Source organism: Berghia stephanieae, chromosome 1, assembly GCF_034508935.2.
Source record: "Berghia stephanieae isolate SIO BIC M18660-M18661 chromosome 1, UCSD_Bste_1.3, whole genome shotgun sequence".
NCBI lineage: Eukaryota > Metazoa > Mollusca > Gastropoda > Nudibranchia > Aeolidiidae > Berghia > Berghia stephanieae.
The window spans coordinates 63,286,826-63,298,815 of NC_088360.1; the positions used below are offsets into that span (position 1 = coordinate 63,286,826).

At 37.6% G+C, this 11,990-nt stretch overlaps 1 protein-coding gene across 1 annotated transcript in view; it reads right to left on the reverse strand.

Moving 5' to 3' along the window:
- Positions 1-11,990, reverse strand: part of LOC144979186 (leucine-rich repeat-containing protein 40-like) — an 85,069-nt gene that overhangs the window by 58,605 nt on the left and 14,474 nt on the right. Inside the window, exons 2-3 of the mRNA XM_078925800.1 lie at positions 3,119-3,281; positions 2,137-2,318 (exon numbers count right to left, since the gene is read on the reverse strand). Coding sequence (XP_078781926.1) covers positions 2,137-2,318; positions 3,119-3,281 — 345 coding nt within the window. The remainder of the gene's footprint in view (positions 1-2,136; positions 2,319-3,118; positions 3,282-11,990) is intronic.

Below are 11,990 nucleotides of genomic sequence, written 5' to 3' on the forward strand. Positions count from 1 at the left end.
ATGTGGCCTGAGGCCATTTAAAGTATAAAATAAGCTTAAATGCATAATTCTATGCAAATCCTCAAAAAGTTATGAGAAAAATATTGGTGAAAACCGGCAACATATAACTAACTGAAATAATAACAATAGTACTAACTGTGATGCATCATTCAGAAACATGGTCAACAATTGATGTATGACATGTTGTCATTTTCAACATCATTCATGCTTGAGAAAAAAAATATATTACAACAACAAAAATCGTACTAAATCCTTTGGAATCGTATCCACGTATTTGAGTCCAAAAATCGTATTAAAATACGATTAATCGTACCGGTTGGCAGGTCTGGAGACAGGACAATAGGGTTTAACACATGCAATTTTGTAGATATCAGGCATGACACCCAGTTTAAGTGATTTCTCCATGATCGATGGTATTAATTTATTTTTGCATCATGTCGGTTTTAATCGGATCTAACTCACAAGCTTTTCGAAGCAGCCAAGAGAATACAGTCTTTGACTCCCCTCTGAAAGAACGTCACCCAAAAACAGTTCAAAATTTGTATCAAAGGATAAGTTTCTAATTCTAATTCATTTCTAATCAATTTAATTTTTTCTTTGAAATATTGACCAAAACAGGTAGGGAGGTAATTTTTGGAAATTTTTGTTGGAAAGTGGTTTTAATTTTCTTTACCTAGCAGTTCATTTGAAACCTGAAAAAAAGTCCTTTGGAGATTTCACAGTCGAAATTTTGTTTTATCATAATAGCGTTGTTTAATCAAATGATATGAATTTGTTGTGTCTTCCAAGTATTTTTCTCTATCAGCTAGTAGTAGTAGTAGTAGTAGTAGTAGTAGTAGTAGTAGTAGTAGTAGTAGTAGTAGTAGTAGTAGTAGTAGTAGTAGTAGTAGTAGTAGTAGTAGTAGTAGTATAGTAGTAGTAGTAGTAGTTAGTAGTAGTAGTAGTAGTAGTAAGTTAGTAGTAGTAGTAGTAGTAGTAGTAGTAGTAGTAGTAGTAGTAGTAGTAGTATAGTAGTAGTAGTAGTAGTAGTAGTAGTAGTAGTAGTAGTAGTAGTAGTAGTAAGTAGTATGTAGTAGTAGTAGTAGTAGTAAGTAGTAGTAGTAGTATAGTAAGTAGTAGTAGATAGTAGTAGTAGTAGTAGTAGTAGTAGTTAGTAGTAGTAGTAGGTAGTAGTAGTAGTAGTAGTAGTAGTAGTAGTTAGTAGTAGTAGTAGTAGTAGTAGTAGTAGTAGTAGTAGTAGTAGTAGTAGTAGTAGTAGTATAGTAGTAGTAGTAGTAAGTAGTAGTAGTAGTAGTAGTAGTAGTAGTAGTAGTATAGTAGTAGTAGTAGTAGTAGTAGTAGTAGTAGTAGTATAGTAGTAGTAGTAGTAGTAGTAGTAGTAGTAGTAGTAGTAGTAGTAGTAGTAGTAGTAGTAGTAGTAGTAGTAGTAGTAGTAGTAGTAGTAGTTAGTAGTAGTAGTAGTAGTAGTAGTAGTAGTAGTAGTAGTAGTAGTAGTAGTAGTAGTAGTAGTAGTAGTAGTAGTAGTAGTATAGTAGTAGTAGTAGTAGTAGTAGTAGTAGTAGTAGTAGTAGTAGTGTAGTAGTAGTAGTAGTAGTAGTAGTAGTAGTATAGTAGTAGTAGTAGTAGTAGTAGTATAGTAGTAGTAGTAGTAGTAGTATAGTAGTAGTAGTAGTAGTAGTAGTAGTATAGTAGTAGTAGTAAATAGTAGTAGTAGTAGTAGTAGTAGTAGTAGTAGTAGTAGTAGTAGTAAGTAGTAGTAGTAGAGTATAGTAGTAGTAGTAGTAGTAGATAGTTAGTAGTAGTAGTTATAGTAGTAGTAGTAGTAGTAGTTAGTAGTAGTAGTAGTAGTAGTAGTAGTAGTAGTAGTAGTAGTAGTAGTAGTAGTAGTAGTAGTAGTAGTAGTAGTAGTAGTAGTAGTAGTAGTAGTAGTAGTAGTAGTAGTAGTAGTAGTAGTAGTAGTAGTAGTTCATAGCAGCAGCAGCAGACAATAGTATTACCATTTCTGTTAAAACAAATAGTTTCATAGAATATTTTGGGATTGTAATGACCATGTTTTCTTGCTGCAACCATTGATGAAAGAAAGTATAGCCTAAGTATGCATGCTCAATATATAAAAAAGCACATTAAGATACTTACATCAAGTACAGTGAGAGTTTCAAAGTTTCTCAACCCTTCACCAATGGATGTCAACCTATTAGAGGCTAGTATGAGCTTGGTCATATCATGTGTGTCCCACCATTTATCTTCTTTATTGTCCAGTGAAATGGATTTGGCTTCCTCAGGCACATCCTCTAAAAGTGTCCAAACGTTTTCTGGAACTGATAAATGGGGAATTAGGAACCATACATAAAAAAATGTTAGATAAAAATGACTAGTCTTTTTAATAAATTACCTACTTTACAGTAGTAGCATGCAGTATGTTGTATAGTACAGTGCCTAAATTCATAATTTGCAGCCTTGGAAGAAGACCAAAAGAATAAGGAAAATATAGGAAGTGGCAAGGGTGGTTCGTTAATATTAGATAGAGGGATTCTTCTCTTTGGTGAAATACACAATGCTCCTTAATCTAGGCAAGGGGTACAACATTGTTGAAATCACTTTTTAAATTGATGATGATGATAATAATAAATTAACGAAAACTTATGGTTTCTATGGTACTTTTCATACATTATACAAAATTCAATTAATAAAGTAGACAGGGATGCCCTTTGCTAAAATAAGAATAGCCTGAATGGTTTTTTTTCGAAAAGACCATATATGAAAATATTTCATGCAAAACTTCTCTTCATCAAATGCTATAACCCTTATATCACAGAAAAGGATATATATCCCTCTTTCTTCCCCTTAACTGTTACCTTTAAACAACCAATACTTTCATCTTAAAAAAAAAAAAACTCACCAATACTGACCAAGGTCAGCCGGAGGATTTCCAGCTTTAGCCAGAAAAGGAGTATCCCCGAGATGATGATGTTCTCACAAAAGGAAAACACTACTACCACTACCACATAATAAACACTTTGCAGAGAGGATTGAATGAGTGAGTGAAATCACAATAATGAAAGCAACAGATTTTTTTTCAATTCAAGATGAATCACAATAACCTACAACCTCTACTTACCTACAACAAGACCCTTTTGACTCAAATTTAGAACACCAGATTTCCTTGCAGATTTTAAAATTGAGAGGTGCACAGAGTTAGAGGATTGTTCTGGCTCTGCACCTCTGCCTTGAAAGGCACCATGTCCTCTTCGATTGATTCGGGACATACTGGAAAAAAATCTCTGGGAAAACAAAAAGACAAAAACAGCACTTATGATATAATCAAACCTAGCATCCCACTTGAGAACATTTCAAGTAAGGAAGAAAACTATGTTAAGAGTTTGTGACTCATTGATTAAAAGTGTAATTGCGTTTGGCTGCACCATATGGTTTGGAGGATGCCGACTTAAAGATAAATCAAAAATTTCAAAATCTATCAAAGAGGCATCAAAAATAATAAACCATCCTCTTGATGGAGTAGAATGAATTCATGGAAAAGCAATAGAAAGGAAAGCATTCTCAATTACCAACAATAAAAAACATATTTTATACCATGAATTTAGTCTTTTACCATCTGGGAGAAGGTTTTGTCAGATTAAATGTAGAACTAACAAGTATAAATCAACGTTCGTTCCATCAGCAATAAAAATTTTGAATATTTCATATGGTACAGAAAAACCAAGGATTGATTTGTTGACTGATAAACTGATTAATTTATTTAAATGTAAGATCAAGGAATTTACCCAATGGAAACCGTACGGTGCTCTTATTGGCTAACCAACCAGCGGCCTCGATGAGAAAAATATCCGCCATTGAGTCATGGGCTGGGAATCGCGTTACTATAGTAAACAAGCGCTGATCAGCCGTTCATGAAATCTAAGAAAATAACTTTCTGCTCGCTCGTTTAACTCAAAATTATTCAAAACGATGTCTCTAAAATGATATAAATGTGACTTCTTAAGGTTTTCTTCACGGTCAAAACCACACAACATTCTATTAATGATTACATCCTAGGCAAAAAGGTCAGACGATGATGTGGTGGTGGTGATGATTGTAGTTGTAGTAATAGTGGTAATGATGATGATGTGGTGGTGGTTGTAGTTGTAGTAGTAGTTAGCAAAGACTATGAAAAATGTTTTTTTCTCTTTTTGAGGAAAATTTTTGTCTGAAATCAAAGCCCTATCTCCACTGAGTAAAAATGTTTTTGAATTTTGAAAATCCATTCATAAATAAAAAAGTTATGCAGTTTCAAAGGTGTCATTTATTTGGATGACCCGCAAAGAGGAAAAAAACGCGAAAATATGGGACGCTTTTTCGGCATTTTTTTCGATCTTTGGTTGTATCTTGCGTAATAAGTGGATTAAAAGATTGAAATTTGGCAATTTTATGGCAAATTTGATAGAGAATATGATGAAAACATTAGAAGAGTTCTAACTTATATATAAACACACACACACACACACACAAGAGAGAGAGAGAGAGAGAGAGAGAGAGAGAGAGAGAGAGAGAGAGAGAGAGAGAGAGAGAGAGAGAGAGAGAGAGAGAGAAAGAGAGAGAGAGATTGTGTACGTAAACAAAAGAAGTATAGAAGGAAAAGAGAAATTGGACAAGGGGACAAAGGTTACTGATAGAACGTGACTTGGAACACAATAATTAAACCCATGCTGAGATTGTAGATCATATTGCAATCAAAAGTTTTTAACATTATAACTTCTTAAATTCTTGTTAATTAAACAGTCAAATTATCAGCTGTTTATTGAACCCAAACGCAATGGCAGACCATAAACACCCCTCTGCCAGTGAGACCGCGCAGACATTTTGACTAGTCATGAACTTTAAAACGAGGTCAACCAATCAGAAAGCGCTTTGCCACGACTCGCTCAGCCGCTGTTTGGTGCCAAATCGTTTTGAACTTGTGATTCGGGCTGTAGGGGGGCAAAATGGCTTTGTCTTTTACAAATGAAGAGCAAATTAGGATGGTGTTTTGAAAAATACGGAAAAGTACTTGTCATATTCATATGAAATTTTACAACCCAAAAGAAGAAATGTTCATGTATTACCTTGTCAGCGACAAAACCTACACGCCCGGTAGTTTTAGAAATATTTTACTCCAAAGATTAAAAATCTATTTTTAATGGTCTTCTGGTAATCATACGAGTTTTGTCGCTTGACATAATCTAAAATGACCTTTTTTCTAACTGTGTGCCAACTTTCAGTCATATTCATCGATAAACAGCGTCGTAATTAATTTTTTAAAATAGCATATACCAAACGGCTTCGTCCCATATTTTGTCGCGAATTTGGGCACTTCGTGAGCGAAAAAGAGGCCCAAAGATTTGTGCGGGATAGTCCTTGCTATAGTAGTGGTAATGGTAATGGTATGGTGGTGGCGGTGGTTGAAGTAGTAGTGGTAATGATGCGGCTATGTGGTCTAGTAGTATGACACTCGCTTTCGGATCGGAAGGTCCTGGGTTCGAGCCTTGCGCTCGGCGCATAGTTGAGTCCTAGGAAAAGGCTCTTTACTCACATTCTCTCACCGTACTCAGGTGTAAAATGAGTACCTGGCCGTTAACAGAGTTGTCTTTGTCCGACAAAATGTGATATCGCCTAACAGGCGTCATGTCCAATCCTACAGGTTAAATGTTGACCAGGGACCCCTTGTAAAGCGCTTTGAGCACATTTAGTATTATATAGATATTGTCAGGATCATGATAAAATACTGATGTAAGCGTCATGCCAATATATCAATCCTTCAAAAAAAATAAAAAGGGGAACCAATGGAAAGTGCAGGAAAACAACAACGCGTGTACTGCGTATGGATAGATAAACGCTACTTACCAAAGTTGAAGTTTGTCTGTTATTCTACAACACTGGTCGATTGTGATTTTTTAAAAATAAATTTTTAAGGGTTTTACGGCGCCTGTAACACATTTAGGTTATATCAGCGCCAGTAAAAAGGAAGAAAATGGGATAGTAAAAAGTTCTAGAATTCCAATTAAAGCACCCAAGAGAAAGTAAGACAAAGGGGAATGGGAACAAATAGGGACCAGATGTAGATCCCAAGAGCATACCACCAATGTACTTAGTTTGAGATCACCTATAAGTCTCATCCGGACACAAGCACAAAATACAACAAAGAGAAATACACTCAAATGCTTACACTATACATTAAAAATAACAAATATAATAATACATAACAGAGAGATGATTTACAAGGAAAAAAATATCATCTCCCAAAACAATAACTATGCATTTGACTGTTTCCCTCCCAGCCAGGACTCAGACGAGGGCCAGGAAAAAAACAAGTTATCTCATTCTAAGACAAAGACAGAAAGCATGTTGGATAACAGATATAATGGGATAGAAGACACAGTATGTACCTCCCTGCCCGCTATGGGAGGTCAGGATCCCCACCCAGTGATGAACCATCCAGTTACCGATCACACTTTAAATTTTGAGCGGGCTACTATACGAGCCCAGATACTACCCAGTTTGTTTTGTTTTGTTTTTAAGGCGCTTGCAACACATTAAGGTCATATCAGCGCCAGTAAAAAGGAAGAAAATGGGATAGTAAAAAGTTCTAGAATTACAATAAAGCATCCAAGAAAAGGGAAGACAAAGGGGAATTGGTTCAAATAAGAAACAGGTGTAGATTCCAAAAGCACTCTATCAAAGTACTTAGTTTGAGATCACTAAAAGTCTCATCCAGACACAAGCACAGGTCCCCGTTAAGAGGAACACACTCAAATGTTTTACAAATCATATATAATATAAAGAAAGCATAATACAGTGAATAACAGAGAGATGATTTACAATGAAAAAAATATAATCTCCCAAAACTAACTATACATTCGACTGTTTCCCTCTCAGCCAGGGGATCTGGCCAGGAACAGGACAAAACCAATTAATCTCATTCCAAGACAAAGACAGAAAGCATGTTGGAAAACAGATATAAGGGGATAGAAGACACAGTATGTACCCCCCTCCCACTATGGGAGGTCAGGAACCCCGCCCAACTCTAACATAAACTTCTCATGGATCGTATGAAGATAATATAACTATAGAACTAGAGGGGAGGGTATATGATAATTATATAAAGGGTGGGCAAATGAATTCACAATCGACCAGTGTTGTAGAATAACAGACAAACTTCAACTTTGGTTGTAAGTATCGTTTATCTATCCATTCTACAACACAATTGGTCGAATTGTGAATTCATATGAGGCTTCAAAGTCATATAGTAGCATGCGATGTAAAACGATGAAAAGCCAGAAAATATCGCTTCAAGACTAACTAAATGAATCGTAAAATATAATGAAATATCCGCTAAATAATTAGTCCAAATCAACAAATCCAATATACTAAATGCATACCACCCTGCGTTATATGAAGAGAGTAATCGATAACCCGAGTTACACATGCATGCACTCTACAGAAACACCTAAAATGTAGCTTCCGTAAAATAGCCTGACTCTACCAAAATTTAAGTCAAAAGTCAAGGCCAAGGTCATACCACAAAAAGAAAACAAATCGTTGATTTTATACAACAGTTCAACAAATAGGATAGTATTTATGTTCCCTGGCCACTCCTAACAACAAATCACCAGTCGACGCAATTATCTTAAGAAGTCATTCCAGTAACACCACAAGCTAATAAGTCAAACAATAGCATGTAGCAGCGATGATGGCACGTAGATAACAAGCAAGTCCTAAAGCTGGGATCAGAACCTCCACAACATAGAGGTGACGTTTATATCCATCCCTAAGGCCATGAAAACATGTGCTAATCCCGCCTTGATTCAGCATAAATACTAGAATATGCATCAATCAGGCCTGAACCAACAATCCCACCTAAATACAATCGAAAAAGTACAAAGAAACGCTTCATAAATGTCACCAACTGGAACTCACTCAAACCAAGAAGAATCATCACCATACTGGGCTAAAGTAAGTGGCTCACATTACAGAATAAGAGATTAACTCCTACAAGCATTCACATCAGAAACCAACCTCGGATATGCCCGAAACCTGAAGTTCTGACAAACCGACCAGTCCCCTCGGTCATAATAGGTATGACTACCCAAGTCGAAAGACAATCGCCTAATCGGACGTGTTTACCAATTAAAATGTTCAAGATACCGTATTAGTTTTTCCTTTCACCTTCATAAACATCCATCTGTCTTCACTCCTTGTCAATAAGTGACTCAAACAGCATCATCATCCTCATCACCATCGCTATTATTATCATCCTCATCATCATTCCTCACACTCTCATAATCCTCATCGTCACCAGTTTCCCCCTGGTGCAGCTTTGTAACCAAATAAATGTACAAAGACATCCATGAAACAATGACAAATCCTGCTCATGTGTATATTACACTATGCTGGAAACTATACTAAGACTGCTGCAAATCATGGATCGATGTGTCTATTGAATTTAAAAGGGATTCAAGAGCCATGTTGTTTGTATGCATTAAAAATTATACATAAAATATTTGCTAAAAATACCAAACAATTTCAATCGAAACAAGGGAAAATATACTGTAGATCATTGTATATTAGCAACACTGATAAAAACCTCAGTAGAAATGTTAGTGCATCAGCCACACAACCATAAGTCATTACCCATAGTCACCAATCAATAAAGATCTAATTTCATCAGAAAATCTTTCCAGAGATGGCAAAGCTGTTGAAAACCAGCTCCCCCTTTTGATGCACCCCAAATCTCTGATCTAAGGACTCCATACTAAGTATGCAAATGTTAAGCCAGCTAGGGTGGTACAAGTTATATAAAATGTTGTCAAATCCACCAATACAGAGTGTGAAGTAATGCCACTCTGAGTGAATACACTACGGCTCTAATAGAGAGCGCATGTCTCATGCCATATGTAAGGAGATGTCTATAAAATATCTAATTAAAAAGAGGTGAACAAAATGTCCAACCAGGTCTATTAAGGATCTGTATAATCCAAAATCAAGAGGTAAACCACCCCTATACAACAGATATCCCTGACACCCAGTATGAAATGTCAGGTAATCTAGCAGAGATAGATGACTAAGCGCATACTATCCCTGGCCCCGGGCAAAGCTGATGAAGCCCAAAAAACCCAAAAGTTATCAGGGTCATTAAGGCACGTTGACTCTAGCAATTAACTGCCCACCTGCTAACAAAGTCTAAAAGTCAGGCCAAGCGCCGTCCCATACTATCCCTGGTCCGGAACAGAGGCCGAATAACAGTCAAAGCCCCATCCCATACTATCCCTGGTCAGGAACAGAGGCCAATAACAGTCAAAGCACCGTCCCATACTATCCCTGGTCCGGAACAGAGGCCAATAACAGTCAAAAGCCCCGTCCCATACTTTCCCTGGTCCGGAACAGAGGCCAATAACAGTCAAAGCCCCGTCCCATACTTTCCCTGGTCAGGAACAGAGGTTGACTAACAGTCAAATCCCCGACCGAATAAAAGTCAGACGTAAAAAGATTGCTTAATACAAACAATCTGGCTGATGAGGCCAAGACAAAGCACCTGACATCTATCCCTTGCAACGTTCTGTAAAAAGAAGATGGAATTTTTTTTTTTTAAAGTGGCGGAACCAGGATTCGATCCCACAACGTCGATTCTGGTAAAACTTCCAGGGCAGACGACTAAATCATTCGGCCATGACACCCACTGCGAAGTCAATGCATATTGTGTATATGTAGTAACAACTGATTTAATGTTGGTTAATTTTATGTTTTTATAGATATTTTATTAACTTTCCTTATTTCTATGTGCATTTGGAAACATTCCATATTCTGGAATGTGGATAATTGTTTAAAAGAGCGGAGTTTCAAATATATGTCTGGGAATAACGAAATTTCGTTATCCCCAGCCAGACAGGTGTCTGGGGATAATGTCAGCCGTATTATAATTCTCGTCACCAACACGAGAGAGAGAGACCAAAAATATGTGTGATCAGTTAGACTGAAAGATTCCAAGTGATCGTTAACTGGAGGGTTCATCACTCATATGAATTCACAATTCGACCAATTGTATTGTAGAATAGTAGATAGCAGTCGTTTTCGTTATTTGCAGTAGTACCGCGAATAGCAGATAGTGTTCATATTCGTTATACGCAGTAGGGCCCACAGACTATCGCAGACCGGACAACAGCCACTTTTATTGGCTAATCGCCGCCATCGTGTTTAAGATGTCAGCAGTTATCAGTTATCGGATGAATCGAAAATAGAGAGAGACTGATGATATAGGGGTTTCCAAAAAATGGCAAAGCTGCTGGCATTGATGGAATATACCCCGACATGATTACTAACTTTGGACCAGAAACAATAGACTGGCTGGCAAATACTATGACAGACATCATGGAAAAGGGCACATATCCACAAATTTGGAAACATGCCAAAGTAATCGCCATATTAAAACCAGGTAAACCAATGACTGAACCATCCAGCTATAGACCAATATCTCTACTTTGTTGCTTATACAAGCTCCTGGAAAGAATCATATTAGAGCTAATCACCCCATATGTAAATCCCTGCATACCACCAGAACAAGCGGGCTTTAGACCACAAAGAAGCACAAGTGAACAGGTCCTTGCACTGACCTCATACATTGAAGCAGGCTTTGAGAACAAAAAGAAGACTGGGGCAGTCCTAATAGACTTATCTGCAGCCTACGATACTGTTTGGACAGGCGGACTGATGTTAAAGCTCTCAAAAATGATTCCTTGTAGAAAGACGCTCAAACTTCTGTCTACCATGACTGGCACAAGACAATTCCATGTCATATTGGGAGAAAACAAAAGCAAAACACGCAAAATTAAAAATGGGGTACCACAAGGTTCAGTTTTGGAACCAACTTTCTTCAACGTTTATATCTCCGACATGCCAAACTGCGAAACACTCAAACTTGGATACGCTGATGACGGGGCCTTAGCCTATCAATCGAAAAACTGGAAAGAGATTGAAGAGGTTCTAAGCAAAGACACCACCCGCCTGAAACAATATTTTGATAGATGGTACCTAAAAATGAATACCACCAAATAATAGATCCACAAACTTCCACTTGAATAATCGAGAGGCAACAAGAGAACTGAAGATCACAGCCGGTAACTCAATACTACCCCCAGACCCCAATCCTAAATACCTTGGCCATTGGCATTACATTGGACAGACAACTAAACTATCGCAAACACATTGAAGGAACCGCAAATAAAATCGCAAAAAGAAACAGCCTGGTGAGAAAACTTGCAACTACCACCTGGGGAGCCTCACCACAGGTGCTGAGAATGTCTGCTTTGGCACTGTGCTATAGTGAGGGAGAATATTGTGCCCCTGTTTGGATGAGGAGCCCACATGTAAATCGCATTGACATCCGATTAAGAGAATCAATGAGAATTATAACAGGATGTCTCAAGTCAATTCCAACTCAGTGGCTCCCAACACTGAGCAGCATTGCACCACCAAGTTTAAGACGACAAGGTGCTAATCAACGGATGCATGCAAGAATTGACGAAGCCACAGACAACACTCCCATAAAATCAATCGTAAAGGGGGCGCCTTCAACAACCAGACTTAAATCGAGAAGACCTTTCCACCTAACAAAAATGGTAGACTTCAGTGTGGAGGAAAACTGGAGAGAAATGTGGAACAGGGAAACAAACACCAAAAGGAGGAAACATCATTAAAGATCCAAACAAAAGAGTGCCTGCATTCAATAACGCCAGGAAATACTGGATTTCCTCAAACCGCCTCTTAACTGGACATGGCAGAACTGCATCAAATATGTGCAGATGGAAACTTGGAAACAGTGATACCTGCCAGAAATGTCAGGCAGCCCCAGAGACCAGTGATCACATCGTCCTCCACTGTCCAGTCACTAAACTTGAAGGTGGCTACGAAACCATCCTTAGGGCGGAGGAAGACTTTACAAGCTGGGTTGACGAAATACATTT